The sequence below is a fragment of the Nematostella vectensis genome, chromosome 10, assembly GCF_932526225.1.
Source record: "Nematostella vectensis chromosome 10, jaNemVect1.1, whole genome shotgun sequence".
Classification (NCBI taxonomy): domain Eukaryota; kingdom Metazoa; phylum Cnidaria; class Anthozoa; order Actiniaria; family Edwardsiidae; genus Nematostella; species Nematostella vectensis.
The window spans coordinates 11,997,450-12,017,988 of NC_064043.1; the positions used below are offsets into that span (position 1 = coordinate 11,997,450).

The 20,539-nt window shown below is 43.5% G+C and overlaps 1 protein-coding gene and 1 long non-coding RNA gene across 3 annotated transcripts; one reads left to right on the top strand and one right to left on the bottom strand.

Moving 5' to 3' along the window:
• Window positions 1-57: 57 nt before the first annotated feature.
• Window positions 58-13,477, top strand: LOC5510609 (vitamin K-dependent gamma-carboxylase). 2 transcript variants are annotated; one of them, XM_032379773.2, is made up of 10 exons: window positions 58-552; window positions 906-1,028; window positions 1,240-1,558; window positions 1,863-1,941; window positions 2,348-2,920; window positions 3,151-3,282; window positions 3,665-3,825; window positions 10,412-10,676; window positions 12,360-12,540; window positions 12,951-13,477. In XM_032379773.2, the coding sequence occupies exons 2-10, from the start codon at window positions 914-916 to the stop codon at window positions 13,286-13,288; spliced, it is 2,163 nt and encodes a 720-aa protein (XP_032235664.1). In that variant the 5' UTR covers window positions 58-552; window positions 906-913; the 3' UTR covers window positions 13,289-13,477. The 2 variants fall into 2 exon arrangements, with proteins under 2 accessions (XP_032235664.1, XP_032235663.1); XM_032379772.2 differs by having other exon boundaries at window positions 58-499.
• A 658-nt stretch (window positions 13,478-14,135) lies between these two features.
• Window positions 14,136-14,611, bottom strand: LOC125573271. Its single transcript, XR_007314024.1, has 2 exons — window positions 14,554-14,611; window positions 14,136-14,385 (listed from the first exon to the last, which is right to left on the bottom strand). It is a non-coding gene; the product is annotated as an uncharacterized LOC125573271 (long non-coding RNA).
• Between the last annotated feature and the right edge of the window lie 5,928 nt (window positions 14,612-20,539).

Sequence of the window (20,539 nt, forward strand, 5' to 3'; positions counted from 1 at the left end):
GAGGGTTTTTTTTAAGAAATGGGTTGCCTGTGCCCTAGCGCCCGCGGTACCGTTAGCGGACTAATATACACAAAGTTTTTTAGCACGGATTTTCACTGTTTTCATCTATTCATGTTTATGTGTCTTTGAACAGCTGGGGATCGCTTTTATAAAACTAATCTGGTACAATGAAAAAGCTTTTTGAAACACCGAACGTGCAATTAAGCACACATATTAGTTGTGTCTAATGCGATGCCCTTTAGCGGCGATAATAGCAGGAAGCCGGCTCACAGGAACAAACACATATCGGGTTTGACTCTGGGATTGTCCAATCGAACAAAGACAGATTGACTACGGTTGAAATGTTAAAACAGAGGATGTCCTTTTGTTGAGTACAGAGCTCCTGGAACGGCTCAGCTGACGTGGATTTGGCGCAAACACAAAGAATCTATACTCCATTCTTGATCAACTCTGGTCATTTCATTTCGACGTTTGATCGTTCCTTCGATCTCAAGTCAAAGTTAGTTTTTATTACAAGAGATTCTAACAAAGGGAATCTTCTTTTGAGGCCAAGTACACAGATTTGTATCTTATATCGTGAAAAGCAGTTTGTGTATAATACACGGTCGTGTAGGCTGTACTGCCCTGAAATGAGAATGTTTCTTTGATTCTCCGTTTTATTATTGTTTAGTTTACCGATGAAAGAAATCAAAACATAAACTGAACAATCGTTATTGACTTGGAGTGATACATTATTTCTTAGGCATGCTCTTTAAGTATCACATGTGTATATATATATATATTTTTGTTAATTTGGAATGAATTAATGTTTGTTTTCATCTCAAATATATGTACTGAAAAGAACAGGGATATTGACCGTAACAAGCTCTTTGAAAAATTTTGCTAGACTTATTTTTGTTTTATAGTACTACATATGACTTACACAATGAAGAATGCTGCACCAGAAAAAGGCATCTTGTCTCGGATACAAGAGTACCTTTTGACACCATGTGATCCATCAAACCTAGCCATACTCAGAATTCTGTTTGGTAAGCATTCTTGTTATTAATAGATCCTAATAACATACAGTATCTATATAATGATAAAGATATAACCTAATAAATCAGTGGTACAGTATTGTATGCCCACCCAACCCCCCCCCCCCCCCCCCCCTGGATACTGAAATGCACAAAAGAGAATGAAATTAAAGCAGTGAAGTTTCATTTTCATTATTTTACTTATCCATATTCATTTTTGCAGGTCTTTTCATGGTTATTGACATCCCACAGGAACGTGGTTTATCAAGCCTGCACTCACGATGGGAGGAGGGCATGTGTTACTTTCCTCTATTCAATGTCCTCCAACCCCTTTCTGTGGATTGGATGCACATTGTTTACCTAGTTATGCTGGCTGGAGCATCAGGGATATTTCTAGGCTTCATGTTTCGAATAAGCTGCATATTATTTATCATTCCCTACTGGTATGTCTTCTGGCTGGACAAGGGCGTGTGGAATAATCACTCCTATCTTTATGGATTGTTTTCTATCATGCTGTTAATGACAGACTCCAACAGATACTGGTAAGTCATTTACAAAGTTACCAAAAAGCGATCCTCCTATTGAATTGCACATTTGATTTGTAGTTTTTAACCACTTAACTTAAAGAAAGCTGATAATGCCAACATTTTATGCTCCCGCATTTTACTGTACAGAGTCACACAAAATTATCCACATATCAAACTGCATAAGAAGATTGCTATTTTAAAGTTTTCTGGCAAATACACTGTTGTATTTTCAATTGTAAACAATAACAAAGAAATAGTTAACCAACATTAAATTAATATTCTATTGTTATTTTGAAAATGGTTTTCCAATTTTATGCAGGTCACTTGATGGATTGATCAACCCTAAAATACGAAATGCAGAAATACCAAAGTGGAACTACTTTTTGTTCCGATTCCAGGTAATTTGTACCTTGTACTGTAGGTGACTGTGCATTGATTATTAATGCAACAAACCATGTGGAATGATTTTTTTGTATCAAATTGTAAACATTGTCATTTGTCTAGGGAAAAACTTTATGAACAGATTAACTAAGTCATCCATGGTTAATAAGAATTTTATGATTATCTGTTTTTATAATCCAGTGTCCCCCAGGGAATTGGTCAAAATACTACGTCAGAATTTCACTAGAAACTGTCAGTGAAATGTACTATAAAAATAAACATCTAAAACCTGCATCAAACACTTAAAAGTTAATCAGAGTTAACTATCCAATTTCAATTGTGGATGGTTACGGAAGAGCTGTTATACAGCATAATTTCAAATGCGTTAGTGGCTGATCTACATTCTTTTATGTAACTTTTCAGGTCTTTCTGGTTTATTTTTATGCTGGTATTAAGAAGCTAGACCAAGACTGGATGACTGGTTATTCCATGACAGGACTCTCCAAGGAGTGGGTATTTGATCCATTCCGAGCTTTCCTGTCAGATGAAACCATAGACCTTGTGCTTGTCCACATTTGTGGCTTATGCTTTGATCTGTTTGTTGGTTTCTTTCTGCTTTTTGACAAAACACGACCTATTGGTATCCTATTTGCCTTGGCATTCAATGGAATGAATTCTCAGATGTTTCATATTGGAATGTTCTCCTACACGATGATGGCAACTCTTCCACTCTTCTGCTCTCCATCTTGGCCGAAGAAACTGTTTTCTAGAATGCCATCCTGGCTAACTTTTATTTTACCCACAACTGATGCTGCACAACAAAGCCATCACTGCTTGTATGAGGCAGCAGTTGCAACCTCTCAGGAGAAAAATACAAAGAAAGACAAGCAAGTGAATTCAAAACAGGCTTCATTGCAGCAGCTATTAATGCTGACTGTCTTTGCCTGTTATGTGGCAGCCCAACTGTTTCTACCATATTCACATTTCATTACTAAGGTGACTAAAATATCTTATTTTTATAATATGGTTGAAGGTGCCACTCATGTCCAACAATTAAGCAAAGCATTTGCCAATCTTGTTTTTTGATATTATTATAATCTATGTAATTAAAGAATTAGTACTAAAACAATATATTTAAATTGTTAAATCTTCGGTACTTTTTGTACATGACATGAGTATAGCATTGTGCATTTGTTGTATAAATGACCACACTCTGTTATCTATAGGGGTACAATGGCTGGACACAAGGCCTTTATGGGTACTCTTGGGACATGATGGTACATTCCTGGAGCACTCAGCATGTGCGGATCAAGGTGGTTGATCAAGTGACTGGAAAAGAGATCTTCATTAAGCCAGGGGTAGGTAGCATAAACCTTGGACTAGACTGCCTTGTTTATAAGGTTGCATACCTTGTTTGTAGTTGGCGATTTCAAAAACGCTTTGGGGTCAGTACCTCTTTATCAGTGTCTTTCGTCTATTTTAAGTATGTGCCAATAGACACTCAGAGGAAGTAGCCTTAAAACCTCTGTAAAATCAATCCTTTTTTAGCACTTTTTAACTATTATTATATTTACTCGAGTCATACTCAAAAAACCCTACCCGCTGCCAGCACCTTCACAAAAAAATTATTTTCAGACATAGTACCTTTTGGTTACTGAACTTTGCTATTTGAGCTAACGAAATGTATTCCAAATTGTTATACCAGTACCTTTTGAATGAAGATATCATTTTACTGTCCAGGCATTCATTGGTGGTGGTAGGAGGAGGCATTCCAGATGGAACTCCCACCCCGACATGATCAAACAGTATGTCGATTGCCTTGCTGAGAAACTGAAAGCCCGAGAGGATTTGGACATCTCTGAACCAGCCATTTACCTCGACATATGGAGATCGATGAACAGGTGAGTGTATCTCTACCTAAGTATCAATAGGGAGTTTTAGCAAGTACGAAAGCAACAAGAATGGTGCGACAAGAATACTGTATGGACAATCCTTAACCAGAAAGCAGTACAATTATCCCGTTTTACTGCAAATTACGGCACGAAAGCATCCAAGTTTAAAGATCTAGCGAAAATGGGCCTCGTAGTGTCAGACCCATTCTGGGTCATTCTTGGCAATTTCAGGCTGATAAGAATATTGAATAAATGGGGACCTGTGAAGCCTGTGCAAACACCACCAACATCGGACAGCATTATTAACAAAGCTCCACTGGCCGCAAGGAAACAAAGGAAATGCTGGTAGACTACCCTCAAGCGTCTTGCCAGCAATGTTGGTGCAGTTTACAAGGGGCTTGCCGGCAATGTTGATGCAGTTTACAAGGGGCTTGTCAGCAATGTTGGTGCAGTTTGCACGGGGCTTGCCGGCAATGTTGGTGCAGTTTACAAGGGGCTTGTCAGCAATGTTGGTGCAGTTTGCACGGGGCTTGTCAGCAATGTTGGTGCAGTTTGCAAGGGGCTTGCCAGCAATGTTGGTGCAGTTTGCAAGGGGCTTGCCAGCAATGTTGGTGCAGTTTGCACGGGGCTTGCCAGCAATGTTGGTGCAGTTTACAAGGGGCTTGTCAGCAATGTTGGTGCAGTTTGCAAGGGGCTTGCCAGCAATGTTGGTGCAGTTTGCACGGGGCTTGCCAGCAATGTTGGTGCAGTTTACAAGGGGCTTGTCAGCAATGTTGGTGCAGTTTGCAAGGGGCTTGTCAGCAATGTTGGTGCAGTTTACAAGGAGCTTGCCAGCAATGTTGGTGCAGTTTACACGGGGCTTGTCAGCAATGTTGGTGCAGTTTGCACGGGGCTTGTCAGCAATGTTGGTGCAGTTTGCACGGGGCTTGTCAGCAATGTTGGTGCAGTTTGCAAGGGGCTTGTCAGCAATGTTGGTGCAGTTTACAAGGGGCTTGTCAGCAATGTTGATGCAGTTTGCAAGGGGCTTGTCAGCAATGTTGGTGCAGTTTACAAGGGGCTTGTCAGCAATGTTGGTGCAGTTTGCACGGGGCTTGTCAGCAATGTTGGTGCAGTTTACAAGGGGCTTGTCAGCAATGTTGGTGCAGTTTGCACTGGGCTTGCCAGCAATGTTGGTGCAGTTTACAAGGGGCTTGTCAGCAATGTTGGTGCAGTTTACAAGGGGCTTGTCAGCAATGTTGGTGCAGTTTACAAGGGGCTTGCTAGCAATGTTGGTGCAGTTTGCAAGGGGCTTGTCAGCAATGTTGGTGCAGTTTGCACGGGGCTTGTCAGCAATGTTGGTGCAGTTTACAAGGGGCTTGTCAGCAATGTTGGTGCAGTTTGCAAGGGGCTTGTCAGCAATGTTGGTGCAGTTTACAAGGGGCTTGTCAGCAATGTTGGTGCAGTTTGCACGGGGCTTGTCAGCAATGTTGGTGCAGTTTACAAGGGGCTTGTCAGCAATGTTGGTGCAGTTTACAAGGGGCTTGTCAGCAATGTTGGTGCACTTTACAAGGGGCTTGTCAGCAATGTTGGTGCAGTTTGCACGGGGCTTGTCAGCAATGTTGGTGCAGTTTGCACGGGGCTTGTCAGCAATGTTGGTGCAGTTTACAAGGGGCTTGCCAGCAATGTTGGTGCAGTTTACAAGGGGCTTGTCAGCAATGTTGGTGCAGTTTGCACAGGGCTTGTCAGCAATGTTGGTGCAGTTTGCACGGGGCTTGTCAGCAATGTTGGTGCAGTTTACAAGGGGCTTGCCAGCAATGTTGGTGCAGTTTACAAGGGGCTTGTCAGCAATGTTGGTGCAGTTTGCACGGGGCTTGTCAGCAATGTTGGTGCAGTTTGCACGGGGCTTGTCAGCAATGTTGGTGCAGTTTGCAAGGGGCTTGTCAGCAATGTTGGTGCAGTTTACAAGGAGCTTGTCAGCAATGTTGGTGCAGTTTGCAAGGGGCTTGTCAGCAATGTTGGTGCAGTTTACAAGGGGCTTGTCAGCAATGTTGGTGCAGTTTACAAGGGGCTTGTCAGCAATGTTGATGCAGTTTGCAAGGGGCTTGTCAGCAATGTTGGTGCAGTTTACAAGGGGCTTGTCAGCAATGTTGGTGCAGTTTGCACGGGGCTTGTCAGCAATGTTGGTGCAGTTTACAAGGGGCTTGTCAGCAATGTTGGTGCAGTTTGCACTGGGCTTGCCAGCAATGTTGGTGCAGTTTACAAGGGGCTTGTCAGCAATGTTGGTGCAGTTTACAAGGGGCTTGTCAGCAATGTTGGTGCAGTTTACAAGGGGCTTGCTAGCAATGTTGGTGCAGTTTGCAAGGGGCTTGTCAGCAATGTTGGTGCAGTTTGCACGGGGCTTGTCAGCAATGTTGGTGCAGTTTACAAGGGGCTTGTCAGCAATGTTGGTGCAGTTTGCAAGGGGCTTGTCAGCAATGTTGGTGCAGTTTACAAGGGGCTTGTCAGCAATGTTGGTGCAGTTTGCACGGGGCTTGTCAGCAATGTTGGTGCAGTTTACAAGGGGCTTGTCAGCAATGTTGGTGAAGTTTACAAGGGGCTTGTCAGCAATGTTGGTGCAGTTTACAAGGGGCTTGTCAGCAATGTTGGTGCAGTTTGCACGGGGCTTGTCAGCAATGTTGGTGCAGTTTGCACGGGGCTTGTCAGCAATGTTGGTGCAGTTTACAAGGGGCTTGCCAGCAATGTTGGTGCAGTTTACAAGGGGCTTGTCAGCAATGTTGGTGCAGTTTACAAGGGGCTTGTCAGCAATGTTGGTGCAGTTTACACGGGGCTTGTCAGCAATGTTGGTGCAATTTGCACTGGGCTTGTCAGCAATGTTGGTGCAGTTTGCACTGGGCTTGTCAGCAATGTTGGTGCAGTTTACAAGGGGCTTGTCAGCAATGTTGGTGCAGTTTACAAGGGGCTTGTCAGCAATGTTGGTGCAATTTGCACTGGGCTTGTCAGCAATGTTGGTGCAGTTTGCAAGGGGCCTGTCAGCAATGTTGGCGCAATTTGCACTGGGCTTGCCAGCAATGTTGGTGCAGTTTGCACAGGGCTTGTCAGCAATGTTGGTGCAATTTGCACTGGGCTTGTCAGCAATGTTGGTGCAGTTTGCACGGGGCTTGCCAGCAATGTTGGTGCAGTTTGCACTGGGCTTGCCAGCAATGTTGGTGCAGTTTGCACGGGGCTTGTCAGCAATGTTGGTGCAGTTTGCACGGGGCTTGTCAGCAATGTTGGTGCAGTTTGCACGGGGCTTGTCATCAATGTTGGTGCAGTTTGCACGGGGCTTGTCAGCAATGTTGGTGCAGTTTGCAAGGGGCTTGCCAGCAATGTTGGTGCAGTTTGCAAGGGGCTTGCCAGCAATGTTGGTGCAGTTTGCAAGGGGCTTGCCAGCAATGTTGGTGCAGTTTGCACGGGGCTTGTCAGCAATGTTGGTGCAGTTTACAAGGGGCTTGTCAGCAATGTTGGTGCAGTTTGCACGGGGCTTGTCAGCAATGTTGGTGCAGTTTACAAGGGGCTTGCCAGCAATGTTGGTGCAGTTTACAAGGGGCTTGTCAGCAATGTTGGTGCAGTTTGCAAGGGGCTTGTCAGCAATGTTGGTGCAGTTTACAAGGGGCTTGTCAGCAATGTTGGTGCAGTTTGCAAGGGGCTTGCCAGCAATGTTGGTGCAGTTTGCAAGGGGCTTGTCAGCAATGTTGATGCAGTTTGCACGGGGCTTGCCAGCAATGTTGGTGCAGTTTGCACGGGGCTTGTCAGCAATGTTGGTGCAGTTTGCAAGGGGCTTGCCAGCAATGTTGGTGCAGTTTGCAAGGGGCTTGCCAGCAATGTTGGTGCAGTTTACAAGGAGCTTGTCAGCAATGTTGGTGCAGTTTGCAAGGGGCTTGTCAGCAATGTTGGTGCAGTTTACAAGGGGCTTGCCAGCAATGTTGGTGCAGTTTGCAAGGGGCTTGCCAGCAATGTTGGTGCAGTTTACACGGGGCTTGTCAGCAATGTTGGTGCAGTTTGCAAGGGGCTTGTCAGCAATGTTGATGCAGTTTGCACGGGGCTTGCCAGCAATGTTGGTGCAGTTTGCACGGGGCTTGTCAGCAATGTTGGTGCAGTTTGCAAGGGGCTTGCCAGCAATGTTGGTGCAGTTTGCAAGGGGCTTGTCAGCAATGTTGATGCAGTTTGCAAGGGGCTTGTCAGCAATGTTGGTGCAGTTTACAAGGAGCTTGTCAGCAATGTTGGTGCAGTTTGCAAGGGGCTTGTCAGCAATGTTGGTGCAGTTTACAAGGGGCTTGCCAGCAATGTTGGTGCAGTTTGCAAGGGGCTTGCCAGCAATGTTGGTGCAGTTTACACGGGGCTTGTCAGCAATGTTGGTGCAGTTTACAAGGGGCTTGCCAGCAATGTTGGTGCAGTTTGCACGGGGCTTGTCAGCAATGTTGGTGCAGTTTGCAAGGGGCTTGCCAGCAATGTTGGTGCAGTTTGCACGGGGCTTGTCAGCAATGTTGGTGCAGTTTGCAAGGGGCTTGCCAGCAATGTTGGTGCAGTTTGCAAGGGGCTTGTCAGCAATGTTGATGCAGTTTGCACGGGGCTTGCCAGCAATGTTGGTGCAGTTTGCACGGGGCTTGTCAGCAATGTTGGTGCAGTTTGCAAGGGGCTTGCCAGCAATGTTGGTGCAGTTTGCAAGGGGCTTGCCAGCAATGTTGGTGCAGTTTACAAGGAGCTTGTCAGCAATGTTGGTGCAGTTTGCAAGGGGCTTGTCAGCAATGTTGGTGCAGTTTACAAGGGGCTTGCCAGCAATGTTGGTGCAGTTTGCAAGGGGCTTGCCAGCAATGTTGGTGCAGTTTACACGGGGCTTGTCAGCAATGTTGGTGCAGTTTGCAAGGGGCTTGTCAGCAATGTTGATGCAGTTTGCACGGGGCTTGCCAGCAATGTTGGTGCAGTTTGCACGGGGCTTGTCAGCAATGTTGGTGCAGTTTGCAAGGGGCTTGCCAGCAATGTTGGTGCAGTTTGCAAGGGGCTTGTCAGCAATGTTGATGCAGTTTGCAAGGGGCTTGTCAGCAATGTTGGTGCAGTTTACAAGGAGCTTGTCAGCAATGTTGGTGCAGTTTGCAAGGGGCTTGTCAGCAATGTTGGTGCAGTTTACAAGGGGCTTGCCAGCAATGTTGGTGCAGTTTGCAAGGGGCTTGCCAGCAATGTTGGTGCAGTTTACACGGGGCTTGTCAGCAATGTTGGTGCAGTTTACAAGGGGCTTGCCAGCAATGTTGGTGCAGTTTGCACGGGGCTTGTCAGCAATGTTGGTGCAGTTTGCAAGGGGCTTGCCAGCAATGTTGGTGCAGTTTGCAAGGGGCTTGTCAGCAATGTTGATGCAGTTTGCAAGGGGCTTGCCAGCAATGTTGGTGCAGTTTACAAGGAGCTTGTCAGCAATGTTGGTGCAGTTTGCAAGGGGCTTGTCAGCAATGTTGGTGCAGTTTACAAGGGGCTTGCCAGCAATGTTGGTGCAGTTTGCAAGGGGCTTGCCAGCAATGTTGGTGCAGTTTACACGGGGCTTGTCAGCAATGTTGGTGCAGTTTACAAGGGGCTTGCCAGCAATGTTGGTGCAGTTTGCACGGGGCTTGTCAGCAATGTTGGTGCAGTTTACAAGGGGCTTGCCAGCAATGTTGGTGCAGTTTACAAGGGGCTTGTCAGCAATGTTGGTGCAGTTTACACGGGGCTTGCCAGCAATGTTGGTGCAGTTTGCACGGGGCTTGTCAGCAATGTTGGTGCAGTTTACAAGGGGCTTGTCAGCAATGTTGGTGCAGTTTACAAGGGGCTTGCCAGCAATGTTGGTGCAGTTTGCAAGGGGCTTGTCAGCAATGTTGGTGCAGTTTGCAAGGGGCTTGCCAGCAATGTTGGTGCAGTTTACAAGGGGCTTGCCAGCAATGTTGGTGCAGTTTACAAGGGGCTTGCCAGCAATGTTGGTGCAGTTTACAAGGGGCTTGTCAGCAATGTTGGTGCAGTTTACACGGGGCTTGCCAGCAATGTTGGTGCAGTTTGCACGGGGCTTGTCAGCAATGTTGGTGCAGTTTACAAGGGGCTTATCAGCAATGTTGGTGCAGTTTACAAGGGGCTTGCCAGCAATGTTGGTGCAGTTTACAAGGGGCTTGTCAGCAATGTTGGTGCAGTTTGCAAGGGGCGTGCCAGCAATGTTGGTGCAGTTTGCACAGGGCTTGTCAGCAATGTTGGTGCAGTTTGCAAGGGGCTTGCCAGCAATGTTGGTGCAGTTTACAAGGGGCTTGCCAGCAATGTTGGTGCAGTTTGCAAGGGGCTTGCCAGCAATGTTGGTGCAGTTTGCACGGGGCTTGTCAGCAATGTTGGTGCAGTTTACAAGGGGCTTTAGAACACGCCCGCTTTCCCAGTAACTCGATCTTCGCAGCTGTTGTTTACTTCTTTCTACCTCCTGTTTCCCTTTCCTCTAATACTGTTGTGTAGAAATCTTTACCATCGCATCATAACCAAGTTGTCTCCCGGGGCAAACTGTACTTTTTTTATCTTTCGCATTCTTTACGTGTACAATCAATTAACTACAGTATGTCCGAATGTCTCGATTTCCTTCCAGACGCTTCCAACAGCGTTTTGTTAATCCAAACATCGACATTCTTCACGCCGATTGGTCACCCTTTCAAAAGACCACGTGGGTACAGCCGCTTTTGATGGAGTTGTCTCCATGGCGATCCAAATTGAAAGAGATAGAAAAAAAGCAGTCACAGTCGTCGCTTGGAAACTTCACGGATGTCGTATTCGTGGCGGATTTTCCAGGTCTGATGTTGGAGAACTTTATGAGTGAAGAACTGAACACCACACTAACTGTGCTTGAGGGAAAGGTGAGATATGCCGGGCGAACTAATGGGCGGTTGAGACAGTACAGGGTGGATCAAAAGTTCATGCACTTTTGTAATTGAATAAAAAAACAAGTCTTACAAAACAGCAGCATGACTAGTGTTGCATATGATGAAAATACTTTATTGTAGTGTGTGAATACTAAAAATCAATAGCCAGAATGGCTTCCTTTGGTCTTTTTTACAGCAATTTTTATGCGCTTGGGTGTGAAGTAAAACGTCCCTTTAATGTATCTGCTGATACATTTCGCCAAGAACGGAGGAACCTCTTTAGTTATTTTATCGTCGTCGGCGATGGATCACTGTAACTTAACTTGTCCAAATTACCCTAAACACTTTTTATCGGTTCATGGTTAGGTTAATTGGCTGGTCAATCGTCCCTTTCTATGGAATTTGGCAAGTTTTGTTGGAAAAAATTTGATAAGTAACTTTAGCTTTGGGAACAGGAGTCCCGTTTTGTATGGATGTTATGTTTCGATTCGCACTGAACACCCTTGTTTTAGTAGCTAATCTTGGGCATGGGAATTCCTAGAATCTCCTCGCTTGTATTTTGCTTTGATAATTGTATTTTGGACGACTTTTGTGAGAACTGCAGGTCTCCCCCACCTAGCTTTGTCAACAAAATCGTACCGTGAACACCAATTATTGGCGCAGCTCTCCGACCTTTGGATAATTTTATGTACGTGCTATTTCTCTAAATGATCAGCCTGATGACCTCAAAATTGCTGCCTGGGCTCTAGAATATGAGTAACTTTTCTTCTATTTTACGTTTTCTGACGCTTCTGATGTTCGTGAAACTTCGGCAAATAGAACTCTGTTTTCACATCAACAACAAAAATGGCGCGAAAAGTGGATTTCTGACTTCGCATGCCCGCAACATTTGACGGGAAAAAGTTAAATTCTTTAAGATCTTGGGACTTAGGAATACTGGTTTGTGGTCAAAAAATCAAGTTTAAAAGAATAAAATCAACGCATTTTAAAAAGTGCACGAACTTTTGATCCTCCCTGTACATTGCTAGCAGCATTTATTTCTTTAACAAAGAATACGCTCAATAACCGTGTTAAAGATAATTGTGGTTTTGTCGATGATGGTAGTGGTGATGTAGCTAGTGTTTGTGATGGTGGTGTTAAGGTTGATTTAGACCGCACGATTTAGTTGTATGCGACACCTCTACAGCTCGAGTCGTGGACTATATGTGAGCCTAGGTCTCAGCTACGATGCTTCACTATGAAAGTCGTAGTGTGTAATTCAGGGCTAAGACATCTCGTAGGCAGATCACATACGACTAAATCGTGCTGCTTAAATCAGCCTTTAGGGATAATGATGGTGGTGATACAGGGGCGTAGCCAGGGGGGTGGCCTAGGGGGCCCGGTCCCCCCTTTTAGCAGCCAAAAATACAGTAAATTTATGAGACATTATCTAAAATACAGAAGAAAATGCGTTGAAAGGGCTTTGGGCCCCCTCCTGTTAAAAATCCTGGCTACGCCGCTGTGATAATGATGGCCGTAATGGTGTTTGTTGTCTTGGATCATTGGTGACGATAATGGCATTAGTGACTGCTGTGATGGCGAGGATGATGCTAGCATCGAGTCCCCACTTTCCTGTATTTCTTTCTTCTTTTTTTTTTCAGCATTTTTTAATCGTATTATCTGTGCTTTATTTTACAGGTTGAGGTGGAGTTCGACGGTCGGAACCACACCCTAGAGCGTGACGGAGAGATAACCGTCCCTTCCAATGCCACCCACGTGGTATACACCGTGTCCAAGACCCCAGCGTGCTGGATGTACGTCTACGTGAACGTCACGCAACTCAACAATGAGACCATTAGAGACTGGATAATAAACCCAGGTAAAAGTCACGCAACTATGACTTCAGACATGGGGGTAGTACGACGGTGTCCTGTGTAGTGATTCTTTTATCTGCTTATGTATATGTACACCTTTCTCGAAAACGTTGTCATTGCAAACGAAAAATGGCGATTGGCAAAGGGAATTCTACAAGGGTATTATTTGTCTTATATTTCAACCAAATGCAGGGGGAAATAAATCAATCAAACGCTTTTCTATTATAGAATATGGTTATCTGGCTCTAGCATCGATGAAGTTCATTAATAACCTTAAAGTTTTCGAATAATTAGTACCCATGAATAGAATATGTATGGTGTTTATTTTCTTCCGCTGATTCACTTGTTTGGATTGTTTTGTTGTTGCAAATTTGAGCCAATATCATATATTTCATAATGTTTCTTTTTTTTTTAGAGAAAAACCCCGCTTACAAGCTTAAAGCAGAGTGGAAGAATATGAATGTTGCGCAAAAATTTAAAGTCTGGTCGTTCAACAAATACATGGAATTTGCAACTTCCTTCTGGAATTCGTATTACGCCGTTGGTCACGTGGCGTTTGGATTAAAGCACCCGGATGAAGAAATAAGCGGTGACACAGACCAGTTACCGCAAGGTGCTGCAGGCTTCGGTGAACAAACCGCTGACCCAGTAATACCCGGTAGTGCAGACTCAGCACCACAAACCAAACATGGAGTTGAGAGAGATGAGAGGGGAAAACAGCGCCAACAATTTGACAAAAAGACCGAGCTGTAATAGAAAAACACAACATAGGATTTTGCTTTTTAATTTTATTAAAGTTATTATATATTAAGTTTAGGAAGAGTAATATATAGCAATGTAAAAAGAGCTTTTATGCAAACCTGCAACCAGCCGCCCCTATATCAAGGAAATAAATCTACAGAAATGTCTCACAAATAATTATTAAAGAGAACGTAAAATCGATAAGTTCTGTAGCTGCTTCTTTCTCCAACCGCCTGCTCTTGGCTTCTAGGAGTAGTCACTATTCAACATTTTGACGTATTGCTTACGTCGCGAGATGATATAATCTTTAAGTACGGCACCTTTTTCCAGGAGCGTCAATTCTATAAAAACTACGTATCTACGACTCGTCCAACCTGAGTACACAACTTTGCAGATTATTCCATGCTGAGCCCCCCTCACTGACCTCACGTCTTGTTATCCGCCGCCTACGCCATGACTGACTTGACGCAAAAACACGATAATTTAGATAATAAACCGCTTCTGGCGGCTATGATATTGGCGGATAATGTCCAAGGATAGAAAATGGTACGAAAAATTAACTGTTGGCCAAGAATGAGGACCATTTCTTATCCGCGGACATTATCCGCCGATTGAACCGAAAAAGGGGTTTATTTTCATCCCAATGACTACACTGAAAAAACGAGTTAAGCTCATAATATACAAAAAAAAGGTCTTTTGGCCTTAACAGTTTGAAAGAGTTATTGATTGCAAATAGATCATTAAAAAATACTCGACGTATATCATTGACATAGTCGCATTCCATTAAGTTATGGTACTCATCCCCAACCTTTTTTTTTCACATTTTTCACAAATCCTTAATTCATAAGGTGAATTTTTATAGCGGCCTGTTTCAATTGCTAGTTTGTGTGCCGAGACACGCAATCTAGTCATAGATTGTCGGCGTCTAACATTAGCTTCTGATAAATATTTTTCTAGTTTAAAATTTGTCTTGATCTTGCAATAAGTTCGTAGCTTTCCACTATTATGATTTAACTGTGCCTGGGTTTTCCAAAATGTTGCATAACTTTTATCAAGAGACCATGATATAAAAGGTGGATTCCTGATGATTTTTTCTTGCTTGGCTTTGCCTGGATGAGAAAATAATTTTTTAATGAATCACCACAGCTCTCCTAAATGCTGTCTTTTCTAAAACCAAATTGATTCCAAAATTGTTTACACTGCTATTCTGGGTCTGTATGACCTGGAATTGACTTGTTTGGCTTCGGGGTGAAAAGACTTATAAAAAACCATCTTACTTTGGGGAGAGGAGTCTTGACTGGCCCTCCCATCTCTGGATCTCCCAGAATGCTTTGCAATACGTAAAGACATCTTCGTGGTTGTACAACCCTTCAAGGAGTGGACATTGTGTTTTGAGGCCATGGAAATGTACCTGGAGGATCAGAATAAAGGTATCTATTTGTGTCTTGAGCTGTGTTTGCTGATCTCTCTCCCTTGTGTGGTATTTTGAGCGTTTTATTGAGAGGGGTGATTCTGCTATTCTTTCCTTGTTCGATTTGAAATTTGTCAAGAAAGAACCTGTGCTATTATTTGGCTTAAGAGTAGATGCCAACACCTTGGTTGGATGCATATCTGCAAGACCATTTATCCCTTAGACTGATGCCTGAGTATCTTCATCTTGTTGTGTTTATTTTGCATGTATGAATTTTTTGGGTTGTGGGTACTTCCCAAAGCCGGTACAGGCCGGTTGAAGGGTCAATGTGTTAATAAACCTGTGTTGTGGTGCATTTGTTTAGATTTGTTTAGAGGGGATGGGAGGGGGCCCATGTTGGGGAGGGGGCGTATTCCGAAATTCGATGTTGAAGGAGGCGCTTATTGGGGACGGGGCGCTTTTTAGAAGGAGGGCCCTTATTCAAATCATACGGAAATATGTAAACAACCGTCCCACTACAACTGAATAAAAGTAATGGAAAAAATGTAAACAATGACAACCAAGAGAGCATAAGATAAGAGAGGGACGCTTTGGTATTACCCGCGCGCCATGTCGATTCCGAATCCGGCTATTTTTAGTAACCACCACCCCACCCCTGCGCGTGAGCATTTTTACTCACCCTACCCCGCGCTTTGGCATTTACATCTTGTTATTTGCCGCTATTTTGTGACATGAAACCGATAAAAAAAACACCCTATTTGCACAAATACCATCGAAAATGTCATTCTAGCATCAAGGATACGGGCTGTTGCAGTTTATTGGGGATGTAGTACTTCGAGGATTGCAAGATTTCCAAAACGAGACTTCATTCAAAATCAAGAGCGGAAAACCTCGTGCTTCAATCACCGTTTTTGCTCTAACTTTCTGCTTCTCCGTGGTTTCTCAACATTCATTATCTTCCTAATGGTCAAACGAAATCTGTAAGTTAGACATTAGATATAATATTGATTTTTGTGAATATTTCGGTGAATTGAAAAGAAAAATACATTTCATAAAAATATCCTTGTAGCGAGGGAATGCATCTTTGTGATGATCAAAGCCAGCAAGCTGAAGTATCTGAGCTTTTGTAATAGTGAGAAAATAAAGAGGGAGATATTACTGTACTTCTTTGATGTTGTTATTTTTATATGTTATATTATTATGTTGTTATTATACAAGCTGGAGTGCTGGAGTCGGGATTTGAATCAAACGCAGTATATCACAGCCATTTTATCGCTCGTCGGTTTTTTCTTTCTCACTTTACTTCGCCGCTCAGACAAACAAAACAGTCAAACTATTCAGGGATTTAGCTTTCTGTGAGTATATTTGCCAATCTTGGTAACTTAAGTTAGACTTGTTTTCTTCTTCCGAGTTATTTTACATGATCTCTTTTCATTCCTTTCGAGTTGGCAAAACAACAACACGCAACCCGCGGGTGAGTAGGACAAAATAAAAGGAGCAAATCCTCACGCGTAGTGGTGGGGGGGTGGTTACTAAAAATAGCCGGATTCGGAATCGACATGGCGCGCGGGTAATACCAAAGTGTCCCTCGCTCGCTTGGCATTCATTCGCTCTTGCCTGGAGTTCAGTATATTTCTCCTGATTACAGAGCTCTATGAAATACCCTCACACCAAGTGTATACATGTTTATTTTATTTACACGTTTGTTCGCATATTTTCACTTGATATTTGTCTTCTCATCACGCACCCCCCCCCCCCCCCCCCCCCCGCCGAAGTCGCCCTGCAGTTTTTTTGCCGATGAAGTTTAACTGAGGCAAACCGGCTATGCCATGCTGACGAGTCCTAATAAGGACGAAACAGCTGTCCATGGTTGCCGCACTGCACGGGTAATAGACTGTGCTAGCGTCCCGTCTTGGCCCGACTGGTGCCAATGTGTGTATGCTAGATTGCTTCTAAAGTCCACATTAACTTAGGGACTGTGCAATAATTATCAGGAGGGGGAGGCGGGGGGCTGTAAAACCAGAAGGATGGATCACTAAGTTAAAATGTTGCAAAGATAGGGGGGTCAGCCTTAACTTTTCCACATAAAAAGGGGGCGGGGCTTACTTTAAGTGGCATCAAAATGTTCGTTTTGTATCTAGATTTATCAAAATTTAGATATAATTTTTCAACAACTGTTTCCCGGACATTTGGCGGTTTAGTCGAACTAAGGACGCCTTTTTTCCTATCATTCTGGAATGGGAATGGTTGTTAGAGAATGTTCAGAATGGCATTCGAATCATTCTGCTACAGGTAGTTCGTTTTCCGTCGAATATAGACATAGCACGAAAGATGTCACAAATCCTTTAATCCTTTTAAGACACAGTAGTCCAATCAATCTGTGGTTTCATGTGGAACTAATTGCAATAGAATTTCTCTCAACGGAGTTTGAACAAGTGATACAACCTAGTTAACATACTCAAAGTCCCCAAAAATCCCTTTGGTGGAACATCCTGAAATTTGTGATTTTTCCATTTCGGAGCAAAACCACAGGGTACCCGCGTCGGTAAAACGGCAAAATGATAAAATAGACGTCAAAATCAGTACATTTGAAAGACCATTGGTCCAAGCTGATTAAATACCCAGTTTGGATATCAAAACAAAGCAAATTGCCCCTGTTTTATACCTTTTTCAATATTTCTGTAATAAAAAAAAAACCACAGGGTACCCGCGTCGAAAACACTAAACAAATTTGAAAATTAAAGCCTAAATCAAAAAATTTCAAAGGTCATTGAACAAAAATTACTAAAGACACAAATTCTAGTATCGAAATAAAGCACCTTGTCAATGTTTCATTGTTTTGGTTTTAATCTGGTATTCGTACCGAGGCGTCGATGCTTAACTGTGGCAGTGTGGGGTGATAAAATGTGTGGTAATGGACGTTGGTGTGTGGGTTAAAGTGTGTACGTGTGGCTATTTTATATGGTGTATTGCATTGGGGGCTGTAAGGGTCGGAGTAGTGGCTATGTGTGAGAGGTGGAAATAGGCTAGCAGTGAGATGTTAGGGGAGAACTGTGTGTTTGACCTTCGGAGGAAGGTGATAATTACATGTTGATAACTTCTTGTGATAACATATAGTTCAATCTTGTGGAGTGTAATGTGAGCTTGTAGACAATTAAATAGAATTACAAGGCCGGTGATAGGAATAAAATATGGGGGCGTGCAGATACGGTATAAAAGAAAGAAATGGATGGCAAATAGGAGATAGATAGTGGTTATATAAGTATAGGACAGTTGGCTCCTTGAGTCCGGGTTGTTTTATTGTGTCGTGTAAAGAGAGATTGTGTAACGATGCGCGCTCTAAGATAGTGGCTGATAAGCGATGAGTTTATGCGATGGCCTATATTGAGCGAAAATAATACGCGGAGGCACAGGCAGCAGAAACAGCAGGAATACGAAGAATCGAGAGAAGTGAATGGCGTGTACCTGGGGGGCTGATAAAAGGAGATACACAAACACACAGAAATAAAACAATAATGTGAGAAATTTCATAAGAGCTCTTAGAAATAAATGTGCCACCACACTAATTCTAGCCAAGATTTATCGTCAGGGAGCAAGATCGATGGCTAGTTAGACGCGGTTAGGGAGGTAAAAACTGATGGGTGCCGAGGGTAGGAGACACGAGGACTAGGGCGGAAAAGGAAAAGGCTAAAGGGGAAACAGGAGATATTACCGCGTCTGAGGTGTATTTCAAACTGTTGTGATCGATCTAAACAGCTTGCTCCTATACACCAACGTGTGGTTGCACATGTTATGTGTTTGTGTGTGAGGCTTACCTTACGTCGGATTTTCGCTTTACTAAGGTCCGCATTTTCATAGCTTGAGCTTGTGATAACACGGTGCGACTAAGGTAATAATGGCATGTACCGGATGTGACCAGATTACGATGTTACAAGATTGTGTTATTATAAAATGTATGTGTATGGTGGGGGAGGAGGGGGTGGCGTGACGTAGTAAGAGTTGCGGCGCGTATGAAGTAGGCGGGTTGTGTGTGTATTTGGGGGGGGAGGGATGGTTGGTAGAGGGCTGTTATGTGTGGTGTAGGGGTATTGTTATTGTATTGTGATTGTGTTGTGTGCAGTTTGTGGTGGTGAGGGGGGGGAAGAAGGTGTGTGAGTGTTGTAGGGTGTGTTGGTTTGTGGGTAGGTAGGGTGGGTAATAGGGTGTGGTCGTTTGTAGTTGGGTTTTGTGCTGTGGGGTAAATGTTTGTATGGTGGGGGAGGGGGCTGTATGTAGGGGGGGGGGCTGGTTGTGGGGTGGTGTCTGGTGTAGGGTGTGGCTGGTTGGTGTGTTGTGGGTAGGTTGATAGAGTCGTAGGATGCTATAGTGTGTATGTAGTAGGCTATGTGTGGAGGGGTAGATGTGTGTGTGGTGGGAGGGGGGGTTGGGCTGTATGTAGGGTGTGTTGTTGGAGGGAGCGCTGGTTGTAGGATTAGTGGCTGCTGTAGGGTGTGGTTGGTTTGGTGTGTTGTAGCGTGAGTCGTGTTGTGGCCATGGGGGGAAAGGGGGGGAAAAGGGGTGTGTGGTTTTTGGTGTTGGCAGGGGTATGGCTTTTGTAGGGTGTGTTAGGTGTGTATATTTTAGGCGAGAGTGTAGGAAAGTGTAAGGGGGGAGGTAGTGTATGTGTCGGTGTGAAGCGAAAATACAATAGAAAACTGTCAGAATTTCTTGGTTTCCATGACCACACATCAATTGGCCAATCAGCGACCAAGTTCAGATTCTGAACCTAGCAGAAGTCGAAATTGCGCTTCGAGAGGCCACAGCCTCGTCTCAACCTCGCTGGCCACTAAATAGAGAGATCGCTGGCCACTAAATAGTGAGACGTTTGAGGCTCTGGAACCAGGGTACAGCACCAGAAGATGAAGCTGCAAGAAGAATGGTCTAGACAGTAGTGCGACGTTGGAAAGTGTAAAAGTCAGACCTGTCACAATTCTGGACTAATCGGGCTAGACGTTCAGTTTCATTAGAAGTGTAAGTAGCTTTCTCTAGGTTGGTGTAAAACCTCAAGAAATTACAAAAGTGTTCCAGATTACCGCTTTATTACATGTATTGAATAGGCTACCTACTGAGCTGATGTCACATATAAGTTTGTTTTCTAGACAAATTTCAGTCACTGACGTCAGTGCGAATGCAGAAATACATTTGTGAAAAAAAATTATTTGAAATAGAAATAAAACATGGACAAGTTGCTTTATTTCGATACTAAAATTGTGTCTTTAATCATTTTTGGCCAATGACCTTTGAAATTCTCTGATTCAGACTTGTATTTTCAATTTTTTCAGGGGTTTTGGCTCGGGTACCCTGTGTTTTTTGGAATACAGAAATATTAGGAAAAAAAATTATTAAACAGGAGCAATTTGCTTTGTTTCGATATCCAAACATTGTCTTTAATCAACTTTGACCAATGGCCTTTTCAATGTACTGATTGAGACGTGTATTTTAATTTTTTTCCGTTTTAACAACGCGGATACCCTGGGTGCTCCAAAATAGAAAAATCACATATTTCAAGATGTTCCACCAAAGGGATTTTTGGGGACTTTTAATGTTAACTAGGTTGTATCACTTGTTCAAAATCCGCTGAGAGAAATTCTATTGCAATAAGTTACACCTGGGCCATAAAAATTTCATAGATTGACTGGACTACAGGATCCAACAACTAATTTGGTGCTCGGTGACACAACACAGCGTTATTATAATTTCGGCGCCACTCTCGCGTACTTCTCAAACTATAATTCCTATAAGCATTTATTATTATACTGTGACTCCATCGACTTTTCCGAACTTCAATGTGGTAAAACCTAAAGCGAAATTTA